Source organism: Meles meles, chromosome 4, assembly GCF_922984935.1.
Source record: "Meles meles chromosome 4, mMelMel3.1 paternal haplotype, whole genome shotgun sequence".
Taxonomy (NCBI): Eukaryota; Metazoa; Chordata; class Mammalia; order Carnivora; family Mustelidae; genus Meles; species Meles meles.
This window is the reverse complement of record NC_060069.1, coordinates 40,989,855-41,016,973: the sequence shown is the minus strand read 5'-3', so window position 1 is coordinate 41,016,973 and position 27,119 is coordinate 40,989,855. Positions and strand designations below refer to the sequence as shown.

Below are 27,119 nucleotides of genomic sequence, written 5' to 3'. Positions count from 1 at the left end.
TCATTGTTTTTGCACCACACCCAGTGCTCCATGCAGTACGTGCCCTCCCTATTACCCACCACCTGGTTCCTCAACCTCCCACCCCCCCACCCCTTCAAAACCCTCTGGTTGTTTTTCAGAGTCCATAGTCTCTCATGGTTCATCTCCCCTTCCAGTTTCCCTCAACTCCCTCTCCTCTCCATCTCCCCATGTCCTCCATGTTATTTGTTATGCTCCACAAATGAGTGAGACCATATGATACTTGACTCTCTCTGCTTGACTTATTTCGCTCAGCATAATCTCTTCCAGTCCCGTCCATGTTGCTACAAAAGTTGGGTATTCATCCTTTCTGATGGAGGCATAATACTCCATTGTGTATATGGACCACATCTTCCTTATCCATTCATCCGTTGAAGGGCATCTTGGTTCTTTCCACAGTTTGGCGACCGTGGCCATTGCTGCAATAAACATTGGGGTACAGATGGCCCTTCTTTTCACTACATCTGTATCTTTGGGGTAAATACCCAGCAGTGCAATTGCAGGGTCACAGGGAAGCTCTATTCTTAATTTCTTGAGGAATCTCCACACTGTTCTCCAAAGTGGCTGCACTAACTTGCATTCCCACCAACAGTGTAAGAGGGTTCCCCTTTCTCCACATCCTCTCCAACACATGTTGTTTCCTGTCTTGCTAATTTTGGCCATTCTAACTGGTGTCAGGTCATATCTCAATGTTGTTTTAATTTGAATCTCCCTGATGGCTAGTGATGATGAACATGTTTTCATGTGTCTGATAGCCATTTGTATGTCTTCGTTGGAGAAGTGTCTGTTCATATCTTCTGCCCATTTTTTGATATGATTATCTGCTTTGTGTGTGTTGAGTTTGAGGAGTTCTTTATAGATCCTGGATATCAACCTTTTGTCTGTACTGTCGTTTGCAAATATCTTCTCCCATTCCGTGGGTTGCCTTTTTGTTTTGTTAACTGTTTCCTTTGCTGTGCAGAAGCTTTTGATCTTGATGAAGTCCCAAAAGTTCATTTTCGCTTTTGTTTCCTTGGCCTTTGGAGACATATCTTGAAAGAAGTTGCTGTGGCTGATATCGAAGAGGTTACTGCCTATGTTCTCCTCTAGGTAAAATCAGGACTTTTAACATTAAACCCATACTACTACTTAATGCATGGTCTATATTCAGTTTTTGTCAGTTGTCATGATTTCCTTTTAATGCTACTTTTCACCCCTCGATGGGAACTTACTGTCACACTTCTGGAACACTCCCATCCACTCTTCCAGTCCAGAGTGATTACCTCCTACCTTTGGAGAAAGAACAAGAAGTGCATGGGCCGAGGGGCGATGCATCCAAGACTGCTTGAGTTGAGTAGGCATGGGGAGATGGAAGCATCCTCGTTGGACCTCCAGATGCCCCTTTACTATGCCCGGTTCTGGGGCAGTGCTCGGACACCAGACATAGCCAGAGAAGCCACTAGGCTAGAAAGCAAGGGACAAATGTCTTGGCTCTGCCTCTGATTGAACATGTGTTCTTGGTCAAAGCCATTTGTCTCTGGGCCTATCAGATGGGGACTGTCTCCAACTGAGCCCAGGCTTTTCCAGCTCTGACATCAGTCCATTCAATGAAATGCCTTTGTTGTTGTTGTTTTTGTCGTGTGCCGCAGTTCAGATGGGGTCCGCTGACCCCCTTTCATATCATCTGCTGTGGGATAGGTTGAAGCTTCAGCGAGTATGGCTCGTGTTACATGGTAGCAGAAACTTCCCGATGGGGAGAAGGCTTGAAGCAGAAGGTCCAGGCCTCAGGTAGCCCAGCTGCGTAGTGTTTTGTGTGAGGGAGGCATTGATGGGACTTCGGAGCTGGTTCTGGAGAATACGGACTTGGCAGTGCCTGCTGGTAACTCAGGGATTCCTCTTTGGCAGTGCCTGCTGGTAACTCAGGGATTCCTCCTATCAGTCTGTAGAGCTGATGGTCTTTTAGAAAAGAGATAAATGAGCATAGGATACTTTGATAACTTAAGGACAGGAACTAGGGCTTGTTCATTTCTGAAATGCCCATGCCTAGCCTGTGGTAGAGAGATAATAAGCATTTGATTTTTCAGATAAACTCATGAGTTCCCAGGCTTTAAGGGTCCCTGCCTCTCTTGTACTTCTGGGATCTGGGGATGATGCAAACGGGACACCCCTTTGTATTCCCTCCCTGGCATTGGCCTGACATTCGTCACTTTGGCTTCAGTACCGTGAGGGGCCATCCCAGATTATGCTTTTAGATACCTCTGCCTTGGCCTCCCATATGTTTGTCTCTCAAAACCAAAAGTCAAGTCAACTTGGGGTGCCTGGGTGGCTCAGATGTTAAGCATCTGCCTTCGGCTCGGGTCATGATTTCAGGGTCCTGGTATCGAGTCCCACATTGGGCTCCCTGCTTGGCGGGAAGCCTGCTTTCTTTCTCTCCTACTCCCCCTGCTTGTGTTCCCTCTCTTGCTATGTCTCTCTCAGTCAAATAAATAAATAAAATCTTAAAAAAAAAAAGTCTAGTCAACTTGAAAGCATCTTTGGATGTCCAGACTAGTGACCAGTTTTCCTGAAAGATTCCCTCAGTATCCCATCTTTCTTATAAATATTGTCCCAAAGTCTTGGGGAGTGTTAAGCCACAATAGGATTCAAAGAGCTAGAAGGAAGTACTGGACAGGTTGAGATCTGGCATCAAGATTTGCTTGACACTGGGCCTCCTGGAAGAAAACCTGGGGTATTTCCACACATGCCTTTGAAAGCTGGTACCAACTCCTTGTGTCTCCCTACCAAAGTATTGCTCAGTGAGGAGGGATAGTGCCTGATATCACCCCCCACCCTGCCATACATGGACCCTGTGACTCCCCTCCCCCCACCCCAGGCCGCTGCTTCCAGCCCCTCCCCTTCCCCAGTGTTCCCCTGTCTCCTGTGATCCCATGAAGTGGGAGGACTTTGGCGCTGCTGTCCTGGCCATGCTGGGTGCCTCTTGCACAACCATCCTGGCATTCTGTGTCCTGGGGGATGAGTGTTTGCCATAACAAGAAGAGCAGTGTTCCTCTAAAATTTCTTGTGTGACAGCCTTTGCTACAAGGGGATGTGTTTAGGAAATTTGCCCAGAGATGTTAATTCTGGGGAAGTGACCCATAATCCTCCATAGGTCTGTCTATAAGGATGTCCTGGAAGGGGCCCCGTGTGTGCCATTGGTGAGGAAGTTGGGGGTTGTCCCAGAGCCTGCGTCTGCCCAAGTGCAGGGTAGTGGGATTCGGCTTTCCCTGCTTGGGTCCCCATAGCCGCCCTCCTTCCCTGACACAGCCCTGTGCCTGAGTGCTCCCTCCGTCCTTCACCCAGCCTGCGTCACCTTCAGGAGCCTGTGGTTGAAAAGTTAACCCTGATTTTGGGAACTGCAAAGGGTTTGATGTCTATTTTTAGTTAGCTACCTAAAAAGGGAAATGTCCCCAGAGAAGCAGACACCCAGGGACCTCCATGTATCCGAGGCTGTTGCTGCTACCTCCCTCATTCCCCTTTGCTTCCTATTGTCTCAGACCCTTTGACACAGAGAGACCCACACTTCGGGCCCTGTAAATATCTCCTAAGTTGTTTTTTTTTTTATTAAATTGTGTTTTTTATTTATTTTTTTATTTTTTAAAGATTATTTATTTATTTATTTGACAGAGAGAGATCACAAGTAGATAGAGAGGCAGGCAGAGAGAGAGAGAGAGAGAGGGAAGCAGGCTCCCTGCTGAGCAGAGAGCCCAACGCGGGACTCGATCCCAGGACCCCGGGATCATGACCTGAGCCGAAGGCAGCGGCTTAACCCACTGAGCCACCCAGGTGCCCTCTCCTAAGTTTTTGCTCAGGGCTTCTGCCCCGCTGATTCATGGGAGAGGCCCTCCTGTACCTTCAGACAGAGCAGTCTGGAAACTTCTGTGGACGCCGACTTCTCCCCCATGCCGGTGCGAAAGGAAGGCTCAGCAGGCCAGGAGTTGGCCAGGGCTTGGGCAGGCTGGGGCAGAAGCAGTCTGTGGGTTGCTCAGTCAGGAGGCCGGCCTCCCCAGCGCTGCCCCTGGTTTCCCATCAGGCTTCCAAGTTCGGGCTTTGATTCACAATGCTTTCACTGGGCTGCTTCACGTCTTCCAGTCTCAGTCTCCTCTTTAGAGTGGAAGGCTCAGCACCCAACAGCTTTGATCTGTTGGTGACAGGGCAAAGAGGCAGCTCCTTCTCGTGGAAAGTTGCACAGGGACTTGAACTCCACGGCTTTCTCTCCCAGGATCAGAGTTGCAGGGCTGGGGTAGAGCGTTCTTGGGAACTTCCGGGTTAACAGAGATCTGCAGGAGCTGTGCTCATTCCTTTAATAACTTTCCAAGCATGTGCCAGGTACCGTGCTAGGCACTGGGGGTATGAATGATGAACAAAATGGGCTCTGTTCCTGTCCCTGGGAAGCTTGCTGTGGGGTCTGCGTGTTGCAGTCGTGATGCCTCTGATGACTGCTGACACACGACCGCCTCAAAGGGGCATGGAGCCCAGCATGCACCTAGTGATGCGTGAGCTGAGGGCTTCCGGAAGAAGGTACCAGAGTCTGCAGTCAAGAGCTGAAGCCAGAGGCTGGTGCTACAGAAATGGAAAGGCATTGGGTGTGGGGGATAGAACAGCCCCCTCCAAAGGGTGAGGCAGGGCCCCTGAGCATCAGCATGCCCCAGACAGCCAGGAGCTGTGTTTCTAGCCAATTTCCCAAGTTCTCACAGTGCACACTCGATTTGGAAAACCACCAACATTGAGCATCGAGGACCTGAGTGACCGAGATCCCCAAGAGGGAAGAGTAAGAAAAAAGATGGGATGAGAGCTGGGGACGGATCTCGAAGGCCCTTGTGAGATGAGCTGGACTCGATCCTCAGTGGCAGTGGCTGGCATTGGAGAGGTTTAAACAGTGAACTGATGGCCTCAGAATGATGGCTGTATTAGGGCGGGGACAGGGACCCAGAGGCCGGAGAGGTGGTACTGTCGGGACTAGAATAGTGACAGTGGGGATATGGAAAGTGGCAGACCAAGGAGGTATTTAGGGGATGGAATCGATAGATGTTAGTGATAGGAGACGGTAGGGAGGGGCCCTTGGGAGGGGCAAGCAGCAGGTTTGGGGAAAAGATCCTGGATTCGCTTTTGGGTGCTGGGTTTACTCTATGTGTCGGAGGAGGGGAGAGTCAGGTAGTGGGACGTAGAGGTGAGCTGAGGAGAGAGGCCTGGGCTCCAGGTAAAATGAAGCCAGCAGAGAGAGAGGGATAGAAAGAGGCATTCTGAAAGCAACAGTGAACAAAGTACCCCACGGCATCAGAATTCGGGGAGCAGAGCTAGGCCAGGAGGGGTTGCTGCCTGGGGCTGACCGTCTGGGAGAGGGAACTGAGCTCCTTCCTCCTCAGAAGGGCGGACCAGGGGGCAGGCAGCTGGAGGATGTTAGCTGCTAACCTGACCATGTGGCCAATAGCTGCCGCAGGATTTGCAAAGATTGTTGGATTTTATTTTCCTTCTAGGATATTCGTCTCTGACAATGGCTATGCAAAAGTATAAGGTGTTGGAGAAGGGAATGAGACACGGGGCTGACATTAATAATAAGATAATAAGATGGGTGATCGCAGAGGAGAGGAAGCTAGTTAGTAACCCAAGGAGAGCTGCGAGTGTAAGCATCTGGACCAGCAAGAGTGTTACCTCCACTGAGGACCCTGGGAGAAGGAGCTCTGGGAGCAGTGTGAGCGATTCCGTGTCGGTACAGAGCCTCTGTGCACTGCCTTGCTGCAGGGGGACAGAGAAGTGTCTCGAGGGCCTGGATTTGGGGATGGAGCAGAGAGTGAGCTGGAATGGAAGCAACAGGAAGAAGGTAGCCACACACTGGGCAGCAGGGGGCTCAGGTCCTGCTTCTGGTTTTTATGAGCCTGACGAATCACCTGGAATCTTCCTCTTTTCCCATGACCTGGAAACCGTGTGAGGGGCCCTGCTGGTGTTTGGTTGGGGAAAGAACCCAATGGGAGAAAGGACAGTGAGATCCTGTGTTAACGCTGCAAGCGCTGAGCCCCGCTCTCTGTGAGAAACCAGGTTTTCAAATCAGGGATTCCGCTTTCCAACCCAGGAAGTATGTCCTTCTGAGCCCTGTGCCCAATTAATGGATTTCAGCAGATGCTTGTATAAAATATGTATGGTAGAGGATATAGAACTTCATTAACATTTAAAACCATCTTTACTAATAGGTACCAAACCAGCTTCAAATGCTAACTAATGCAAACAGCGGAGGATCCAAATGAGTAGAACAAACAAAATTTTGGCCTTCGATCCATTTACTGGTCACACAGGCAGGTGGAGACTAGTTCAGGCTCTACTTCTAGCCACGAGGTTTGCCAGGGCTGCCAAGAATAGTGTGGAGCGGGACTTCGGAGTCACGTGATCTCATGGTGTGCCACCGTCATCGTCGTCATGGTCGTCCTTGTTCGCTCTTGGCTGCCATGCCAGGGCCGGTGGCGCTCCCTCGCAGCCTCCAGAGCCTCTCCACAGCTGTTTTCATCCCTACGGCTGCCACATCAAAGTTCCACACACCGGAGGCTTGCACAACCCCAGTGTATTGTCTGTCGGTTCTGGGGGCTGAAGTCCAAGTGCAGGGTGTTGGCAGATCTGGGTTCTTCTGAGGCCTGTCTGCTTGCCTTGCAGATGGGCTCTTTCTCACTGTGTCCTCACATGGCCTTTTCTCTGTGCGCATACCCCTGGTGTCTCTGTGTGTCCAAATTTTCTCTTCTTAAAGGACACCACTCTGTTTGGATTAGGACCCCCGCTCCATGGCTTCACCATAGCTGAATTACCTCTTTAAACCCCGTATCTCCAAATAGGGTCATGTTCTGAGGTACTGGGAGGCTCGAGTTTCAACATAGAATTTGGGGGGATGCAGCTCAGCCCGTACCAGCAGCTCCACACAGCTCCTCTGAACAGATGTCTTTTGCTCTCCACAGGAGGTCAGATTCTGGCTGTGGTAGCAGCCTTTCGTCTTCCCTGGAGGGCCTCTCCCTTCCTAGCCGCCCTAGGTGAAGGGAAGGGCTGCTTGGCTCAGCCTGTCGTGGCTATTGCAACGCCCATCTAGCCATCTAGTACCCGCTTCCAAGGGGTTTCCCATGCAGTTCCATCTTGGGGTTCTCCCTCCCCCCCGACCCCCAGCCTTCTGCTTTCAAACCTGTGCTACTCTCTCACCTGGAAAGAAACGTTGCTTGACATTTCCCCTTTCATCATCCCGTTTCTCCTTGTCCTCTCAGCTCTAGAACTCGTGTCAGATTAGGTGACTCCTTGCCTGTTTCCATGAGAATCTCCTCTGGAGTGACTTCTGACTCTACCGTCTCATGCCACCTGCCCTCTCACACCTTACCCATCACTCAGGGCTGGTCACACCTGAAGCCCATTTCCTGGTGCCCGTTCTCGTCCACCCTGGCTTGCAGGGACAGTCCTCCTCCCATCTGCTGAGGTCCACAGCCCTATCCTTCCTCTCAGCTCCTCACCGTGGGCACCACATAGGTTCAGACCCTGGTCCCTTCCCATCTTTCACTGCATTCTTTCCCCCAAAGAACTGACCCATCCTCGCAGTTTCCATTAGGACTGCATGTTTGATTCTGGAGTCTTTCACTTCCAGTCTCCACCACCCTCCCTCTAGAATTCTGATCCTGGACTTCTAGCCTACAAGTGCATTAAATTCTTTCATCTACTACATTCACTTGGACCAAACCAAATGCCTCAGCTTTCACTCCCAAAGTCTATATTCTGTCACCACCATTTCCCCCATTTATCCAAGCCAGAAATCTCTAAGGAATCTTTGTACCTCCCTCTTGTTCAGCCCCTAAACTGTCTTAACTTTTCTTCTGCCTCATTTGTATTTTCTTTTCTGCTGCCTTTACCAAGCCTGGACCTTCATCACTTCCTCCCTGAAGGATGGCAATAGCCTCTGAATTGGATAGCCTTGTCCCCCAGGGGATAGGGAGACCTCCAAGGGGTCCTCAAGCCCAGCTAGACTGCAGCTTGTGTGAGGATGCCCCCGTTCACTCACAACAAAGATCTAGCCCTCAAACCTGGGATTTTAGACCAGCCCTGTGAGGACAGCAATGTTCCGTGTCTGTGCAGCATGGTGGCCACGAGCCATGTGTGGCTATCGTCAAGCACTTGAAACCAGACTACTGTGACCAAGGGACTGAATTCTTTATTTTTTTTAATTTGAATTGTCCCACTGCCTTCACACCAGAGTTCTCTAACCCTAGCCCTGCACTCTGGATAGCTTCCACCGGACATCACCCTGATCCTCAACTTGAGCCACTCTCTGTTCCTGAACCATGGGGCCCTTCTCCTGTCTCCAGTTCAGATATTTCATAGCCTTCAGGTCTGTCCTGTGTGCACACAGCCCACAGTGCACGCTCTTTGTCCTTCATTTGAACAACTGCATTGTGTTGGCTGGATAAAAGTTTTGTTGTTGTTTTTTTTTCTTTAAAGTAGGATCTATGCCCAGTGTAGGGCTTGAACTCACCACCCTGAGATCAAGACTCTCATGCTTTATGGCCTGAGCCAGTTAGGTGCCCCCTGAATAAAACCTTTCGAAAAAAAAACTTTCTACCAACATTAATTTTGAAATAATCTCAGACTCAAAGTTGCAAAAACAGTACAAATAATACTCGTATCCCTTTGCTCTGATTCCTTAAATATCAGCATTTTACTGTGTTTGCTTTATCATATGTTTTTCCCTTTCTCCTTCCTTCTACCTCTCCACACATGTATGCCCGTGTGTACACATTCATACATATAATTTTTATGAGAAGTTGAAAGTAAGTTGTACACATGATAACCTCAACACCCAAATACTTTTTTTAATTTTTAAAAAATATTTTATTTATTTATTTGATAGCGATCACAAGTGGTCAGGGAGGCAGGCAGAGAGAGGAGGGGAGGCAGGCTCCCCACTGGGCAGAGAGCCCAATGCGGGGCTCGATCCCAGGACTGCAGGACCATGACCTGAGCTGAAGGCAGAGGCTTTAACTCATTGAGCATCCCGGGTGCTCCCAACACCCAAACATTTGAATGTATATTTCCTAAAAACAAAGAGAGTTTCTTATAAAAACAAATTTGGTGATCAAAACATGAAATTAACACTGATACAATAATATCATCTAATTTATTGACCTTTTGCAAATTTTGCCAGTTGTCCCATCAATATCCTTTATGACAAAAGGAAAAAAAAAAATAAGAAGCCTTTCCTCCGGGCCACACACCTTGACATTTAAGCCCTTGAAGACAAGCTCTGATTTCTCACGTTTGTGTGGTTTTCCTCTCAGCTCCCAGGTCAGGAGTGTATGCTGACTGGCATTTGCCTGGTAAGTTTCTGTGAGATGGACAGATGGGTCGATAACAATGACAAGCCAGGGTGCATTTGGTGGAAGCAGGCCTCACCCTGGACTTCAGCATATATCTGTTTGTGGTCAGCTCTGTGATCTCAGAGATCACCTCCTTACACAGTCCTTGTGTGGCTCTCAGGTGGGTAGCCGTACTACTCTCTGTTTCCCACATGCACAGCTGATAATCTACAAAGTCAGCTGACCGGCCTGTGGGCACACAGCAGTGTCCAGGCCAGGACACGGGACTGCTTTTCCATAATCTGCAGGGGTGAGGCTTTGGGAGTGACTAATTGCTAAAGTCACCACCACTCATTCCTTCAGTAAATAGTTACCAAGTGCCTCCTCTGTTCCAAGCACACTGAGTATACAGCAGTTAGCAAAAAAAGAAAGTCTCTGCCCTCGAAAGCCTTTTACTTTAGAGATAGGGGAAGGGCGGGCAGTAAATCTACAAGGAAGTATATAGTTTGTTATATGGTGCTAGGTGCCATGGAGGGAGTGATAAAGTGAGGTGAGAGAGAGGAGAAGTGCTGAGGGCAGGGGGTTGCGGTAGGACATGGAGTGCTTAGGGAAGATCTCATTGGTTAAGTGACTCTTTCCCATTTTTTTGTATTAAGGTCTAATTTACATACAGTAAAGTTCACCCTTTCTCAGGCACAGTTCTATGAATCTTGACAACTGCATATGGTCATATAATTATTGCCATAATCAAAGTATGGTTCCCCCACCCTAAGACATGTCTTTGTGCCCCTTAACGGTCGACCCCTCTCCCCACGCCCTGCTAGTCTGTTCTCTGCCCCTATAGCTTTGCCTTATCTAGAATGAGACATATCAATTGAATTATACTGTTCATAGCCTTTTGAGTCTGGCCTTTCTTAGAGATAGATGCATCGTTGAGATTCATCTATTTTCTGTGTATCAGTAGTTTGTTCCTTTTTCTTGATAAGTAGTATTTCATCATAGAGCTATACCACAGGTCACCCATTCTCCAGTTGTAGGATAATTGGGTAAATTCTAGCTTTTGGCAATCACAAATACAACCACCATAACCATTCATGTATAGATATTTGCGTGTGCGTAGATTCTCATTCCACTTGGATAAATAGGTTTTGATTAAAGACCTTCAAGAAAGATGAAGACAAGCCATGAAGATCGCTGAGGCTATTTCTGGCATTCATCATACTGTTATTTAGCCAAATGAGTAGGTTTGTGCAGTGAAATTGGTCTGTTTGGGTCATTTTTCTTATTTGAGTTACTTGGAGAGAGTGAAAACAATGGAGTAGGAAGGGAAGAAACCATTTGGTGGGTTCATTCATTTTTTCATTCATTCATTGATCCATTCAGCCAACACTAAAAAATGAAAGCCACTAGTCCACAGTCTGTGACCCTAAGGAAGCCTGAGACCCTTGGATCTACACCAAAGGCTAATTTTAGATGGTTTATCTGACATAATTTCCTTTCTGAGTTTCCTGAAGTTTGGGTGAGAGAATAGTTAGCGAGTGTGGAGTCATCATCGTTGAAATGGACAACGGAGACTCAAGCGTTTTTGAGTTCTTATTCCAATGGTGACTCTGGAGGCCCTTCCAGAGGCCCCCCGAGACCTGATATTCATTCAGTCATGAGGTTGTCTCTACGGGAGTGCAAGATCTCCTGAAAAACATATTTAAGTGAGACATATTTAAATGAGGGCTCTACCTGGGGCAGGGGCAGTGGACAAGTCTCCTAGGATTCAAAAACTTTATGAAAAGCCAGGATTTACAGATAATAACTTGTGAACATCTTTGTTTCAGGTGATGCAACTGTGAAAAAGAAACCTGCCCCCAAGACGCCTCCGAAGGCAGGTAATTGGTCACAAGCAACATTTGGGGGCAAGGGTCATCTGCCATGAGGTGTTTTTCCTTTGCCCTGCTAGACTGAATGCTGGCATAAGGTCCCAGGAGACCACTGCTGCCCCTCCCTGATTCAAGCCCTGTATTACTCAGGCCAGATTTTCCCCAAGAGCCTCTGCACAGCCTGGTCTCCTACCCTCTGTCACTACTTGTCTTTTCTCCTTCCCCTGTAGAGTCCCTAGCTATAGGGACATCATATGGTATCATACAGTATTATGACTTTCCCACCCCTGCTATGAAATTCTGTCTAACTCTCTGCCCTCCACGCTGCCATTTAAGGAGGTGATCCACTGTATGCTATCTTAATGCTCTGGTCTGTATGCCTTTGTCATGTAGAGCCTTGTCTGTTTCCCAGTGAAAGACATTTGAGGAGGTAGACCCTATTGAACCTGTCTGCTTGAAGGCAAGGTGCTGCTTAGTTAATAGAGTTAGCAGAGAGCCCCTGGGTGGCTCAGTCAGTGAAGCATCTGTCTTCACCTCAGGTGGTGATCTCAGGGTCCTGGGATCAAGTCCCACGTCCGGCTCCTTGTTCAGTGGGGAGCCTGCTTCTCCTGTGCCCTCTGCCGTTTCCTCCCGCTTGTGCTCTCTCTTTCTCTCACTCTCTGTCAAATAAATACATAAAATCCTTTAAAAAAAATTAAAGGAATGAGCAGGTAGATTAAGAAATTTAGGGTAAGATGCAAATTCCAGAGCAATTGACAATTGGAAAATTCTGCCATGTAGATTGTATGGGCCATTTCTGAAGAATAAATACAAGAACAAACCGAGCAGGCCCATCAGTTGGACATTCTGGAGCAAAGACTGCTGTTCTCAGTTCTTCTCAAAGAAGGCTCTAGAAGGCGAGAGAGGAACAGACCAGTGTGGACAGCAGCACTGAATGAGATCAGTCTCTCCGAGGCTCCCTCCTCATTGCTCACCTTGTCCCTTGTCCTCTCCCAGCCATGCCTCCTCAGATCATCCAGTTTCCCGAGGACCAGAAGGTGCGCGCAGGAGAGTCTGTGGAGCTGTTTGGGAAAGTGGCAGGCACCCAGCCCATCACCTGTACTTGGATGAAGTTCCGAAAGCAGGTTAGTGAGGGAGGGGAGTGGCCGAAGAATGACCTCCCCAACCCCTGCGCCAAAAGGGACCAGAAACGCCATCATGGCGGCAGCAGCATTTTGATCAGTGGGTTCTTGGAAATGGGAGGGCCTCTCTCCCACCTATCCCCACCCACCACATCTGAGTTCTTAATAACCTTTTCTTCTGAATCTACCATTAATACCTGCTTTACAGACCCTTTGGGTGACAGAGAATAGTATGAAGGAAAAAAAAGGAAACCATCCATGTTCCCTGCAACCTGATTTTGATATTTTAGTCTAGAATTCTACTCAGAGTCAGGAGAATCGAACTACTGACTGAAAGGACCTCTCAGACTCTGTGAACCTTCTTTGATTCTGGGCTAGCCCACTGAACCCTATCTGTAGTAACCACTTCAGCTTACCAATGCTGAAAGGATAAAAGGGAATCCAACTATTTGGATAGATAAATTGTACATTAACTAGAACCTTGGCTTCCTGGCCCGGAAATATACCGTTCCTCATAAGGATCCTATGAAAGAAGGGTCTGAATTTCTGAACAACCAGTTTAAAAGGACATAGGGAGCCCACCGGTTCCACTGGGCCCATGTGGGTAGTGTGTGCCTCTTACATGTGACCAACAAAGGTCCCAGGCAGTGGCTGGCACTGAATCAGGAAATTTGCAGAGGATTTCTTCTGAGTTCTCTGCTGCTCTATTCCAAACCATTCAAACTGCCCTGAGGCCCAGAGATGGGAGGCTAGTACCAGGGAGGCATGGAGGACTGGCCTCAAAAGATGAAGCTGAGAAGCCTGCCTTATCGTCCCAATAAATGCTCTGTGCTCTCTCTGGCCTGGTGGTGTCTGAAGGAAGATAGACTCTCTCCTTTTTCAGAGACATTTGGCCAGGTCCCCGCCGGGGACAAAAGAACTTTCTCTGGTGATGGATATGTTCTGTATCCATTATCCAGTATGGTAGCCACCACCGTATGTAGCTACTGAGCATTTAAAGTGTGACTAGTGCAACTGAGGAACAGACTTTGAAATTGTAATTAATTTAAAATCCTTATAACAGCTTTGTTATATACACCATAACATTCAGACACCATAAAATTTGACCTTTTCAAGTGTACCATTCAGTGGTTTTCAACCATTTCAGTTGTGCAACCATAACAATGATCTAATGCTGGAACATTTCCATCATCTCAATAAGAAACCCTCGACCGATTAACAGCCATTCCTCCCTTTCCTCCAAGCCCTGGCAGCCACTAACTTACTTTCTGTCTCTATGGATTTGCCTACTGGGGGCATTTCGTATAAATATATTCTTCGTGTCTGGCTTGTTTTACTTAACATAACGTTTTTAGGGCCTATCCATGTTGTAGCATAAATCAGTACTTCATTCCTTTTTCTGGCCAAATAATATTCTGTTGTCTGGATAGGCCACAGTTTGTTTATACGTTCATCAGTTGATGGACCTTTGGGCTATTTCTACTTAATTAAAACTTAAGTAGCCACATGTGGCCGGTGGCTCCAGTGTTAGCATAGGAGAGTTCAGAACACACTGGGGTTAGGTGACTGCTCAGACAGCTTCTCCTGCCCTCCCTCCCAAAGCCCTGAAACTATGGGACCCTCCCCAGCTCTGGGTTGGGCAGCAAGGGCAGACACAGTTTATCCATCGGGCGGTGCTCAGCACGCTTCCCGCTCACCCCAGAGCTGGAACCCCTCAGGGAGGCTTGGCTTTGGATGCAGGAGAGGAGGGGCCTAAAGGGGAAGCCCGGGGTCTAGACAAGACGGAGCCCCATACAGCCTGTCCACAGCCTTCCCTAAGGGTGGGGAGTGGAGGTCAGAGTCCTCTTCCCTTCCTGGCCCAAGTCTCTAGCGCCTGTCCCACTCTCTGCTCCCAGATCCAGGAAAGCGAGCACATCAAGGTGGAGAACAGCGAGAATGGCAGCAGGCTCACCATCGTGGCCGCACGCCAGGAACACTGCGGCTGCTACACTCTGCTGGTGGAGAACAAGCTGGGCAGCAGGCAGGCCCAGGTCAACCTCACTGTCGTGGGTGAGTCTGGGGACGGGGTGGCCTGGGGGTCAGAGGACAGTAGGATGATGGGCCTCTGGGCTTCTTCTCCCTGGGGCCCACTCCTTCGGCGCCCTGCCCACAGCCTCACACGCTCCCGTGTTCCCTCTCCCTGCCCCCTCTCTCTGGCTGGGCGTCATGCTTCTGGAGAAGCCCAGACCTTACCGCACACCTGCAGCATTTTCCTGTTCCTGTGAACCTCCTCCTGGCTTCTTTCTCTCTAGTCTTTGGAAACCCTGAGCTGCACTACCCCAGACCCGTTGCTCCAGCACCTTGCTCCCTGTCGCTGTGGTCCACCCCTTTCCCTCTCCCTGGCCACTCAGTCCCTTTGCCAATCCTCGCCTTCAGGCCGTGCTACCTTCCACGTCCTCCTGTGCCTGGTTCTGGGGCCACTGCAGGAAGAGGATCACGAGCCGCAGACTCAGTGCTGCCCTCACCGGGGTCAGCCGGCTCAGTGTCCTCCCTGCTTCTCTGGCTTCCCTGAGGAATTGGAGGTGGCAGGCATGAGCTTTCACCACCTCGTGGCCCGCACCTACAGGTGTCTGTGTATCTGGGCCCCTTCCTTCGTCTTCACCTTCTCTGCTTCTCCCGGAAACATTGCCAGGGCTCTCCCATCCCAGCCAAACACACAGGCGCATGTACACCTGCAGGATCCTGTCTCTCTCTGGCCGCCCTGCCACGAATCTGCCGCCTGCACAGCCACGCCCCCTCAGCGGGGCCATTCCCCACTTTGATCCTGCTTCTTCACCCCCCGCCACACCGAGGCCTCCCTCCCACCCCCGTGAGTCTGCTGGGACCACCCTTCCGAGATCACGGTGACCTCCCAATCCTACCTCCACTCCTTTTTCACCTCCTCCTGTATGGAGTTGAGTCTCTCCAGACTGATTTTTAAGTTCACTTTTTCCTCTCCATCCCAGTCACTGTCTTTCATGCCCGGGGGTACTGTCTCCTGAAATGTCCAAATACCTTGCTAACTGGTCCCACACTGTGGGTTGTGCTTGGGCCCTTGAGCCCTGACGTGGCGGGCGCCAAGGAACGAACAGAAGATGAAGGACTGGGCAGGTGGACAGCAGGCCGTGTGCCTGTGCACTTGTGGCCATCAGAGGCTGTGTGCGTAAAGGCCTTTGGCCTCGTGGTGGCTGATCTGATCCCCTTTTTCTGCTGCCATAGATCAGGAGTTTTAACTCTGGGAAGGTCAGTGTGCTAAGGGGTCAGGGAATAGGTTTCTCATCTATAAAGACAGAAGACACATTTTTCTCACTCTTTCTCTCTTTGGTGACTCCAGATATTCATTTCGATGATTGTCCCCCAGGAGTTAAGACTATTTGGGGGCTTGGGAAATTGGCCTTAGTGACCCAGATTGCCTACACATTGAGACATGTACCTGAAGTATTGACTTGGCTCCCCTCTCCCCACATCAGCAAGCATTGGTTTCCCGTCTTCCTTGGTGTTCTCTTATCTGCTCCAGCTTGGGGAACCTGGGGGATCACCTCCTTTGAACTGCTCTCCCGTGACCAGCACCCCTGCCCCCACTCTGATTGGCTCTGCGGTGCCACACGCGCCCCTCCCCCAGGCCCACCGCGGGGCTATGCTTCTGGCCTTTTATGGTTTCGTTTCTCATTCTCCGCGGCCAGTGCTGACAGGGCCGTTGGCGTGGCTGTCCGCCAGCTGGCAAGAGCAGCATGTTAAATGCCGTCCTGGGAGGGGAATGGAATGGAGGGGAACGGGCTTTCTGTCTGCCTCCCCCTCGGAGAGCTAAGAATAGAACGGCTCAATAAACGGAGAACTTGCATTGATGGACCCAGCAAAGCCGCATTCATTCAGAGCCCGTGGATTTCCTTAGTCCGCAGTAAACCTGGCTTAGGGCCAGATTTTCCTGCGTGGCTCTTGGGGCATCTGGGCATTATCTGATCAGGGCTTATTAAGTAGATGTCAGATAGAAATGGGACGACGAAACAGGAATTGTTTGGGCAACTCCAGACCCCTTTCGAGCACTCTGGAAGCATCCGTCAGCAGGCCGGCTGACTGAGGCTAACTTAACTTTGACTGGTTAGCAGGAAAACTTCTCTTCTTGTCTGTCCTTTAAAAATACCATTTTCTTTTCATCGAGGCTATGACTCCTGTTTTTTTTTTTAATGGTAATGAAAAGTAGCCTTTCCCTGGGTTCCTTTGAATGAGTGATGTTTAGCTATTTTAAAAGGCAGCACAGGAGTTGGTGACGTTCTGAGAGCCTCTGCCACAATGGCCCTTCCAGCTCTGCCACGGGGCAAGGGAGGGAGGGGCCCCAGAGAGCCGCTGGCCCAGATGCATTCCTTCCAGTAACTTGTCCAGCTAGGGGAAAAACAGGTCACTTTGCATATCTTTAAAGGAGAAAAACCAAGTCCAGAGAATCTCCAAATACCCAGTAATCCCCAACTGCTCTGAGCTTGGAACTTGCATGAATTTTAAGGGCAGGAGATTTCCCCTTGTGATGCTTGGCGTGGGTTTAAGCAAGATGCTTCTTGATCTTATTCTGCCTGATAGCTTGTAAAAAAGCAGGCCCCTGGAACGAGGCTCTGGAGATATCCTGGAGTCTCCTTTTGGCTCTGCCACTCGCTAGCTGGGTATTCTTAGCAAGCAAAGTGCCTTAGCTATCAAGGGCCAGGATCGTCCAGGTAGATGACCCTGGTGATAGGGTGGTCTCAACCCCTCCCCACCAAGCTGCAGGTGGCTGCTGAGGCACAGTGAAGAGAGATCCAGATGCGATGAGCCATGACCCAGATCACCTTCAGACACACAGGCCCATGAGACCCTGCCCGGGCAGTTACTTGAGTGAGAGGTAGTAGAGAGGAAAGCCTCCAGTTTTCCGGGGCTGAATAGAAAACCCTGGGGTTGACGCCACTGGAGACTCTTAGACTCACTGTTTCCCATTCTGTTAGTCAGGTCTTCAGGGAGCCATAGGAGAATTCCAAGGAAGCATGGAGCTTAGGGTTCTAGACACTGAGCCCACTTTGCTTTCACCGGGCCATGCCCAGGGTCCCTGTCCCAGGCTCCTAGACTCCAGAGTTGAGCCTTCTCTGAACTCCTTAATTCAGAATCAAATTCCTTGAAAGCACTGAAGCTTCACCAGGAATGAAAGCCCCCCTCCCTAAATTTTTCATCTTCTCTTGTGAGACAGGGGGCAACGCATATCATATGTCAGTCTTTCTGACCCTTTCCGCCAAGAGACATCTGGAACAGGGTAGAGTACAAGTAGTACCCCTTTTGCAATACCCATTTCTCAACATTGGCTTCACCAACACAGAGAGGAGAAAAATCAGTCAGTGGAGTGTATGTGCATTTGTCTTATAAACCTACACGACTCTAAACGTGTCCAACAAGACACTTCCCAGGCAGTTTTCTTTGGGGGAAGCAGTGAGTCTGTCTTTCATCCCTCTTTGGGCTTTTTTAACTTCCTTAGCTGGGTCTTGAGAGGACTTGAAGCACTTGCCTCTACAAGAGTTTAGAGCAATAAACATCTTAGCCAACACCAGAAATATTTTTAAAAAGACCAATACATCTTTCAGAACAAATAGTTTTTCTAAGAGAACACTTTAAACAACCAGCGAAAGTGGTTCCATCCCAGGAGGCCTCCAGAGTGACTGCCAATGGTGGGAGGTAGTTCTACCACAATCCCAGAAACACTCCATGCAAGGGGGCTGTGCGGGATGGGCGGTCTCTGGGCAAGGCAGCCACAGGAAGGACAGAGAAGCCACGGGACCTGGGGAACCAGGGAGGATGAATACAGATATGTGTATGTATGTGTGTGTCACACACGCACACACACACACACACACACACGATGGAATGTTTGTTTTTTCCCCTGTCTGCACAAAGTCATCTATAAGAGTTCTCTTCAGCTTTCCGGCCTTGCTGAAGGGAGGGTGAGTAGGAGTCAAGGTCTTTACCTGGCTTTGCTTCCTTGGATGTTTACAAAACCCCGACCAGGTAGATACACATTAGTGCCATTGTCCAAATGAAAAAGAGGAACTAGAAGTCTGGAACCTTGGAAGTCAAGGAATTTGCTTGAGGTCACATAGCTTATAAGAATGACATAGCATGAAAAGCATGGTTTTAATTGCTGGTTTGGGAAACCCTACACCTCAGACTGCCTTGGGGGGATGGTGGTTGGGGGGAAGATAGAGGTTACTGAATATTGGTATCTATAGCTGAATCAGCCACCTATGAAAACAAAATCTGAAAAACAGGAGAATTTTGTTCAGAGGAGAAGCAGACAGAATCAGCAAAACTCCGAGGCCTGACCAAAGTCTAGGCTGGCATGATCTCTCTGGAAGTGGGCGGCGTCACTGGTGTGAGTGGGAAGGCAGCCTGCTCCTGTTCCAGGCCTAGTCTGGGACCATTGTGATTCACTACTGTGGTTTGCTTTTGAAAGTCTTTCTCATTTTATCCTGGTCCTATGAGGATAAAAGAAGTGGGGTAGAAGTAATGTTTTGCATATTACAAAGTAAGAAATAAACTCCCCCCAAAATGAGAGTGATGATGGTACACTCCAGCCCCTTGTCCAGGAACTTCTCACAGCTGCCTTGTGATCCAATCACTGTTATTTTCCACATCACTTACAGACCAGGAAACAGGCACAGAGAGGTTAACAAATAGTGAGTGGAGACAGAGCCGTGATCAGACCTGGATCTCTCCGACCTCAGAGCTCACTGTGCTATTCCGCCTCTCCATGGGACAGGCGTTTCCCAAGTCCCGGAGAAAGTGGAGACTGACCCTCATTATGTCACAGGCCACTGGCCTAGGGCCTGACAGACACACACGCACACATTAAATTCTCTCTCAAAACACATTTGTGATGGGAAGCAGTCCACGCCTTCTGGGCAGCTTCCTAGATCTGTTTGCTCAGAGAAATATGTTTAGGACTGAGGCAAAGTACAGGAAATCATGACTTGTAGGCTGGAAAACTAGCCAAAAAAAGAGGGGGTTTTCGAGCAAATAGGTATTTGCGGGGCTTTGTGTGTTTGCGTGTTTGTACACAGGTGTGACCGTGTAGGTGAGGAGAGGAGATCCAGGACCAGGGCTGTCGGCTCAGGTTCTCTGGGCTTCTCCTCCAAGACAACGTTAATCCAGAAACATTCTTTCCCTGCAATTCTGAAGACGTGGGTGATGTGCTTCTCTGTCCCCAGACAAGCCAGACCCCCCAGCTGGCACGCCCTGCGCCTCTGATATCCGGAGTTCCTCGTTGACCCTGTCCTGGTATGGCTCCTCATACGACGGGGGCAGTGCCGTGCAGTCCTACAGTGTTGAGATCTGGGACTCGGTGGACAAAACGTGGAAGGAGCTAGCCACATGCCGCAGCACCTCTTTTAACGTCCAGGACCTCCTGCCTGACCGAGAGTATAAATTCCGTGTGCGCGCCATCAACGTGTATGGAACCAGCGAGCCGAGCCAGGAGTCTGAACTCACAGCAGTGGGAGAGAAACCAGAGGGTAGGCTGCCTTTATTTTATCGCTGGCTTGAAATATGTGTGCATGGCTTTCCTTGTGTATGTAGGAACCTGTACTGAGAGGGGTACCGAGAACCGAGGAAATGTCAGTGATGGCTGTCAGAGTCTTTGGGGATCTTGGTTTCCAGGGTGGTGATGCTGATCCCTGCTTTAAAAGAGGTACCTGTAAAAAAAAAAAAAAAAAAAAAAAAAAAAAAAGGTACCTGTGTGGCTCTTCCAGACATTGGACCAGCAATTTTGGTACTCTGCCACCAGGGGGGCGATGGTGTGTTAATCAGGAGTGCTGTCCTGGAAGGCAGGCGCTCGTAGGGACCTCAGTTTTTAACTTTCCCCTGCATCCACCTCCCTCCTTCTCTTGCTCTCCTATCACACTGTCTACTCGGTGTTGAGTTCTTGGAACACAAAGACAGATTAGACAACGGGCTTAAATCTTAACTAGGAAGACAGCTGCGTAGACAGTCACTATGATGAGATGGGATACATGCAATTATAGTGGTGTAAACAAAAAGAGGAGGAGTCACAGCAGAAAGCATGAATACGTTTGCCATGAAGGTAGAGGAAGGCTTCCTAGAGGAGGTGACACTTAGGTGGAGTCTTGGGGAAAGAAACGGACTTCCAAGAGGCAGGGAAGATAAGGAGAGGCATTCCCCATGGAGGAAACAGCATGAGCAAAAGTGTAAAATGATGGGAAAGCATGGCATTCTGAGAAGCTTGTGCCGGAGTATATGGTGTGTGAGTCAGAACAGGAGGAAGCAACCCGAAGGGCAGTTTAGGTTACATTGTGAAGTTCATCCAAGGTTCCAGGCAGGGGACTGATATGATCACGTGAGGTTTTTTTTTTTTAAGAAAGAGAATTAGAGGAAGAGTGGAGCTTTGCTACCTAAACTGTGGTCTGGACCAGCAGTCTTAGGATCTCAGCACTTGGTGAAAATGCAAACTCCTGGCCCCTCCGCACCCCTGGTCCCTTCTGAACCCTCACTTCAACATGATCTACCCCATGGATTCGGGTGCATGCAGCAGGTGGGGAAGCGCCCAGGGAGGGAAGGGATGACACTGCAGTTGGCAAGATACCAGCGGGGCCTCTGTGGTGTGGTTCAGGCAGCGAATGGTCCGGCCATCAATGAAGGCCTCAGCCGATAGAGCCGACCATCTCAGTGACTTTTTGGGTAGAGGTGGAGGAAAAATTAGAAGAGTACAAGATGACTCCTAGCTCCTGGCTTAAGTAACTGAACACAAATTTTCTATTTTGTTGTTGTTGTTGTTTGTTTAAAAATCCACTGCTTTTTTTTTAAAGATTTAAAAAATCTATTTATTTGAGAGAAAGAGAGCAAGAGGGAGAGATCATGAGCAGGGAGAGGGATAGAGAGAGAGGGAGAAGCAGGCTCACCACTGAGCATGGAGCCCAATGTGGGGCTGGATCCCAGGACTCCAGGATCATGACCTGAGCAGAAGGCAGACGCTTAACTGACTGAGCCATCCAGGTGCCCTGAACACAAATTTAAGAGCCTTTTATTATTACAGTTCTTGGTGGCTAACATATATCAAGCACTTGCTATAGGCTAACAGCATGGTCAGCCCTCTACATGCATCATTTCCTGCATCTATCTCAGTGAAGTAGCTGCCATTATTACCCCCATTTTACAGATAGGGAAATGAGGTTTACAGGGGTGAACCTACATGTCCAAGATCACAGAGCCTGTAATGTAAACGGAGAGCTTTCTGACCTGAAGCCTGTACTCCTTTGGGAGTAGTCAGGCTGCCTCCCAGGGACTGGAGGTTAGGCAGTGGGGAGTCGCAGAGAAGACACAAGTTCTGGTGTCAGTCCTGTGTGACTGAGATGACTGAGGGAAATCCAAGTGTCCTCAGACTATTGACTTGAATCTAGAGCTCAGAAGGCGGCTTAGGTCAGAGCTAAGGATTTGAGAGTCTCACTGTTTAACTGATAATCGAAGCCACGAGCATCAGTGAGTTCACCAGAGGGTGGTAGGAAAGTCACCACAGATATAAGGAGATGAAGGAGCCTGCAAGGCCAGAAGGAAGGGCAAGAGAGAGAGCACTAGGAGAAGCTGGAGCCGAGCTGAAGAAACACAAGTTGTGAGTCACTGAGAGGGCTCGGGGAACAGCCACCAACCCTAAAAACAGAAGGAGATGAGGACTCCTGGATTTTGCCCTTCGAGACGCAGCCATCTTTGAGAGCGAAGAGCAGAGCGTTTCCACAGGGTGGAAAATGGTGACCCCGGGATAAGAAATAAGTGGGAGAAGGAAAGGCCAAGAGTGTGGAATATTTTCTCAGGAAGTTTGGTGTGAAGAGAAGCAAAAGGCTGCCATGAATTCAAGGTGGAGAAGAGGCTGGGGGTGGGGAAGAGGGACACCAAAGGAAAGGGCACTGGGAGAGGGAGAGCTTCAGTTTGTGAGGCAGAGAGGAGAAGGGAGAGTAAAGGACAGGGCCTGTCTGAAGTCACCATGGGACCAGAGGCCTCATGAGTATGGCCATTACAGTTTGATGTCCTTCTTTGGTGAGAAAATCAGATATAAAATAGATATTCAAACCTTACTTTCATATTAAATGAGGGCTCCAGAAAGAAATTGGAGGATGCCAGTGGAAAACACACCAGATTTTTAATGTTGCAGGTACAGCCCTGTCTTGGGGGCCTTTATCTGGCAAGCCAGGGAATGTGGAGGCTGTGGAGGCATGGATCCCAGCCCCTGGGACAGGCCCACTGGGCCTCCCTGCAGCCGTCCTGGGCTCCTGGGCTCCTGCCCACTAGCTGCTTGCAAATGTCTGCTGGGGGAGCCGGGTAACAGAACGGCTATCTGCCGCCCTTTGACGCCCCCCTTCAAAATGAGCTGGCATAGGCAGGTTAGCTTGGGGGCAGTGGGGGCTCCAGATCAGGCACTCAGTTTTTTGTTTTTAGCATATTGCTTTGTTCAAGAAGAGTACTCCCCACTCTGGAAAAGTGAGAAGGAAAGAGATGACAGGGCAGTGAGATGTTCCTTAGCTGGAAAGGAGCTCTTCTAGGTCATCTCTGAAGGAAACCCAGAGAAACTGTAGAGTTCCCAATAAACCCCAAAAGATGAAGGCCATGAGTGCTGTAAGGTGCGATTCCCAGGAGGCCAGGACAGCAGTGCCCAGGGCTAGAAGGAGAGTCTGTGGGGACCAGGGGCTAGGACTGCTGGGCTCTGAGCAGGTTGCCCTCCCCGTCCTCCCTGCAGCCAAGCCAAACCCCTGCTGTGGTCCTCAGACTCTCTTCCTAGGGCCCCTCCTGGCTGGGAGCAAATGAAAGGAAATGCAAAAATAGCCTGCAAGCCCAAGGAGGGGTCCAGGCCACCCAGAGCTTCCAGACTGGCAGCTGTTCCCACCTCCAGGCCCAGCTGGATTACCGGGGAGGAGGGCAGGGCAGAAGAGTTGTGGGGCATTAGGACTGAGGGGCAGAGGATGGAGGGATTGGAAGGTGGGCTGGAGGGAGGTGGGGGTTCCAAGTGAAGCCCCCATGGATAGGTCAGATGCTTGTTAGTTATAACCCGGGTAGGTCATCTGTCTACTTTAAAAGGGAAATGGCTCACAGAGAAGTAGGGTGTGTTTGCACACGCGTATGAACTGCATGTGTGCATGGGCGCATGTGTAGGTAGAGGAGGGATGAGAGGGGCGTTTTGGTGGCTCCTCTCCATGGAGCCAGTGGTCTGTGGTGGTCATCGAAACAGCAGTACCAACTCACCCTCCCTCCACTAAGCCCAGCTAACATCGGCTGTCCCCTTCCCCACTGCCACCAGGATCCCTCCCGCCTGTGCCTTAGCAGCTTGGGTTTTCCTCTTCATCCCAATCTCCCTGTTCTAACCCTGCTAAGCACCCAACCCCCCCCTACATTCACTCCCCCAATGTATCCTGCACCCCTCCTGTGTTCAGGCACTGTTTGGCTGGCACAGGACAAAGCACGGTGTCCTTCCCCCCACCCCAGCTTTAGCGGCCTCCTTATGCGACAGCCGCCCCTCACACTAGAATCCCTAATGGTTAGCTCCCCTCCCTGTCTTCCCAAACCTGGGTAAACAGAGCCACTGGCCCAGTACACCCATCTCTCCTGTCCCAGCCAGGCCTTCATCTCCACCCCACCCTACCCCTGCTCTGACTCTTCAATCCACTCTATCCTTGCCCCCATCCTAATTTGTTCTAGAACATATAGTTGTTAGTGAAACAGCAGGGAGGAAGGCTTCTCGAGGAGTTAGGGCTTCCTTGCAAGCCTGAGGGCAGTTAGAGATGCAGAGCCCCTGAGGGCTACAGATCAGCATCCCTGGGCGGCTGGCCAGGTCTGGGGCTGCAGAGGCCTCTCTGGGGCTGGGGTGCCCTCTAGTGCCCATTGGGCATGGAACAGCCCTCGGCCCTGGAGAGCTCCGTCCAGGGGGCTGCCTAAGGCATGTCACGTGAGAGTCCTCAGGGCACATCTGGTCCTGTCCCAAACCCTACTCCAGGGTCATGAGACTTATCTGCTTGCCGAAAGAGCTCAGAACCATCTTCCAAATAGTTCTTGTGCTTAGCTTGTGGATGTCCTAGCTCTTTCTGAATAGAAGGTTTTTGACACCTCTTGTTGAAATCCCTCCTGCTGTGTAGTTCAGCTCCTTCTGTGGCAGAAAGATGGAAACTGAGTAGTCACCCCTTCCATTACTACAGCCCTTTATTCTTAAAGGCCTAATCCAACTGTGGCCTTTCCCCAACTCCTACCCTGCTCCTCTCCTTAGGGCCACATTCCCCTCCAAGCAGAGTGGAGGCAGAACGAGAAGGAAAGGGAAAAAGGGAAACCTCTCAGCCTGGAGGCTTGGTCTGTCTCAAACAGAGGAAAAGTGGTGGAACAGGGAGCCCGAAAGAGGGGCATGTCTTCCCTGAGAAGGATCTGGGTCTCCATAACCGTAGCATCAGGAGAGCTGTCTGTGTTTCAGTTGCCAAGGGAGAAAGGCAGAGGTGAAGGGCGGATGTGGTGTTTGCAGTGAGGGCCAGAAGGTCGGCCCTGTCATTTCTAACACTGGGAAGAGGCCAGTTCTAGAACGGCATGCCTTTTCCAGGACTCCCCGCAGGGTGCCCCAGGTGCCAGGCCATTGGAAAGCCCCACGCACAGCTGCTGCCCCCTCACTAGGGAAGCACAGACAGTTCTTACTAAAGATGCTGGGCCTACATGGCCCGCCTTCCCTTTATCTCTTGTCCCACTGCTCATTCCACACCAGGACGAGTAGCATGGGAATGAAAAGAAAAGGGGATGCCTCATTGGGTGAACACTCTCTCAGAGGGAGTACTGTGAGCCAGGACGCTAGGCCTCCCCGACAGTAAAGGTCGCTATTATTGTTAGTATTTTGTCTCCAGGGCCCAGCCAGTGACTGCAGCTGTTGTGAAGGACTTGAACCCCTTGGTTCCCTTAAAGCCCCATCCGAAGTGCCCTAAACTCCTGCTGACCCTATTTATCATTCTCATGGTGCATCTGGAGATGTGAGTTCTTATGTGTGAGTTCTTCCTCCTGTGTGAGGAATCACATGAGATCATTCTCTCAAGTTACGGCATTGATTAGCTGATAAAAATCGGTAACTTTGGGGCGCTTGGGTGGCTCAGTGGGTAAAGCCTCTGCCTTCGGCTCAGGTCATGATCCCAGGGTCCTGGGATTGGGCCCTGTATCGGGCTCTCTGCTCAGCAGGAATCCTGCCTCCCCCCCCACCGCCTGCTTTCCTGCATACTTGTGATCTCTCTCTCTGTCAAATCAATCAATCAATCAATCAATCTTTAAAAGAAAATCAGTAACCCTAATCTCACCCTTGGCCATTGGAATTGTTAAAAAGTAAGTGTGTCTCATTCAGTTGGGTGTCTGACTCTTGATTTCGGCTCAGGTCATGATCTCAGGGTCCTGGGATCGAGCCCCACATGGGGCTCTGCGCTGAACGTGGATCCTGCTTGAGATTCTCTCTCTCCCTCTCCCTTGCCTCTCTCCACTAAAAAAAAAAAAAAAAAAAAAAATCTCCACTTTGGACTTTTTCCCCAACCAGGGAGGCCTAACCATGTCTGCTCATCTCCCCATGGCAGCTCTTCCTTTCAGTGGCTTTCCATGCCTCCCCAGCTCTGCTATGACTCTTTAAGTGCCTATGGCCCCAGTTCCAGCAGCGGACGACCCCAGGCTCTGCTGGGGGCAGAGTAAAATACCTGTTTGTGGCCAGCGCACATTTCCCCTCTACCTGCCTTGATGGCGTTCCGTTGGCCAGACCAATAAGCAGGCTGAGAAACTGCGCTTGGGTTTTTTTTTTTTTTTTTTTTTTTTTTTTTGACAGAGAGAAATCACAACTAGGCAGAGAGGCAGGCAGAGAGAGAGGAGGAAGCAGGCTCCCTGTGCAGCAGGGAGCCCAATGCAGGGCTCGATCCCAGGACCCTGGGATCATGACCTGAGCCGAAGGCAGAGGCTTTAACACACTGAGCCACCCAGGTGCCCTGCGCTTGGGTTTTAACTAGCCACCTTAGGGCTCGTCACCCCTGAAGGTTGAATAATTAAATTCTCCCTGAAATGTGACTCCGTTGCTGCCTTCCAGGTGTTGCTCCCAGGCATTCTAATGGGCTATGAACTGACTAGGTCACTCTCCACTCTCAAGTGCAAGTGTGTGATTTAGAAGACTTGCTCGGTTAGGCTGCTGTCCTGGAGCTCTCTGTGAAACCCCCACCACAAACCGGGGAGTTCCCATCTCTCCTACTCTTTTTATGGTTCCAGAGCATTTGTCTTCCTGTGACAGAATATTCTTCCCTGTCCCAGTTATGTGTAGTTTTTCATTTCCTCAGCAGCACTTTAAGGACTCTAAACAAGGGGCGCCTGGGTGGCTTGGTCCGTTAAGCTCAGGTCATGATCTCGGGGTCTGGGGATGGAACCCCAAGTCAGGCTCCCCACTCAGCACGGAGTCTGCTTCTCCCTCTCCCACTACCCCTCTACACTGCTCATGCTCTCTCTCCCTCTCTCAAATAAATAAAATCTTTAAAAAAAAAAAAAAAAGACTCTAAACAAATTGCAGCCTTTCTTGCTCCTGGAAGACTTATCCAGAGGATGAGTGCTGTCCCTTATCACACCCTTTCCCCCAAGTCTGATTCACACACACACACACACACACACACACACACACACACACGCTCTTGTAAAATCTCTGTCCTCCCTCGCTGACTTCTCTCAGGTCTTTGTTCTGTCTCCTCAGGAAACCTGCCTTGTCTCCATCTGTCTGTGAAATA

General features: G+C 49.9%; 1 protein-coding gene across 4 annotated transcripts in view; it reads left to right on the top strand.

Annotated features, from left to right (window-relative positions):
• The window catches only part of MYLK (myosin light chain kinase), a 180,311-nt gene that overhangs the window by 118,168 nt on the left and 35,024 nt on the right, over positions 1–27,119 (top strand). For all 4 annotated transcript variants that reach the window (XM_046003900.1, XM_046003902.1, XM_046003901.1 and 1 more), the window contains 4 exons: positions 11,171–11,221; positions 12,209–12,336; positions 14,229–14,382; positions 19,566–19,868. In XM_046003900.1, coding sequence (XP_045859856.1) covers positions 11,171–11,221; positions 12,209–12,336; positions 14,229–14,382; positions 19,566–19,868 — 636 coding nt within the window. The remainder of the gene's footprint in view (positions 1–11,170; positions 11,222–12,208; positions 12,337–14,228; positions 14,383–19,565; positions 19,869–27,119) is intronic.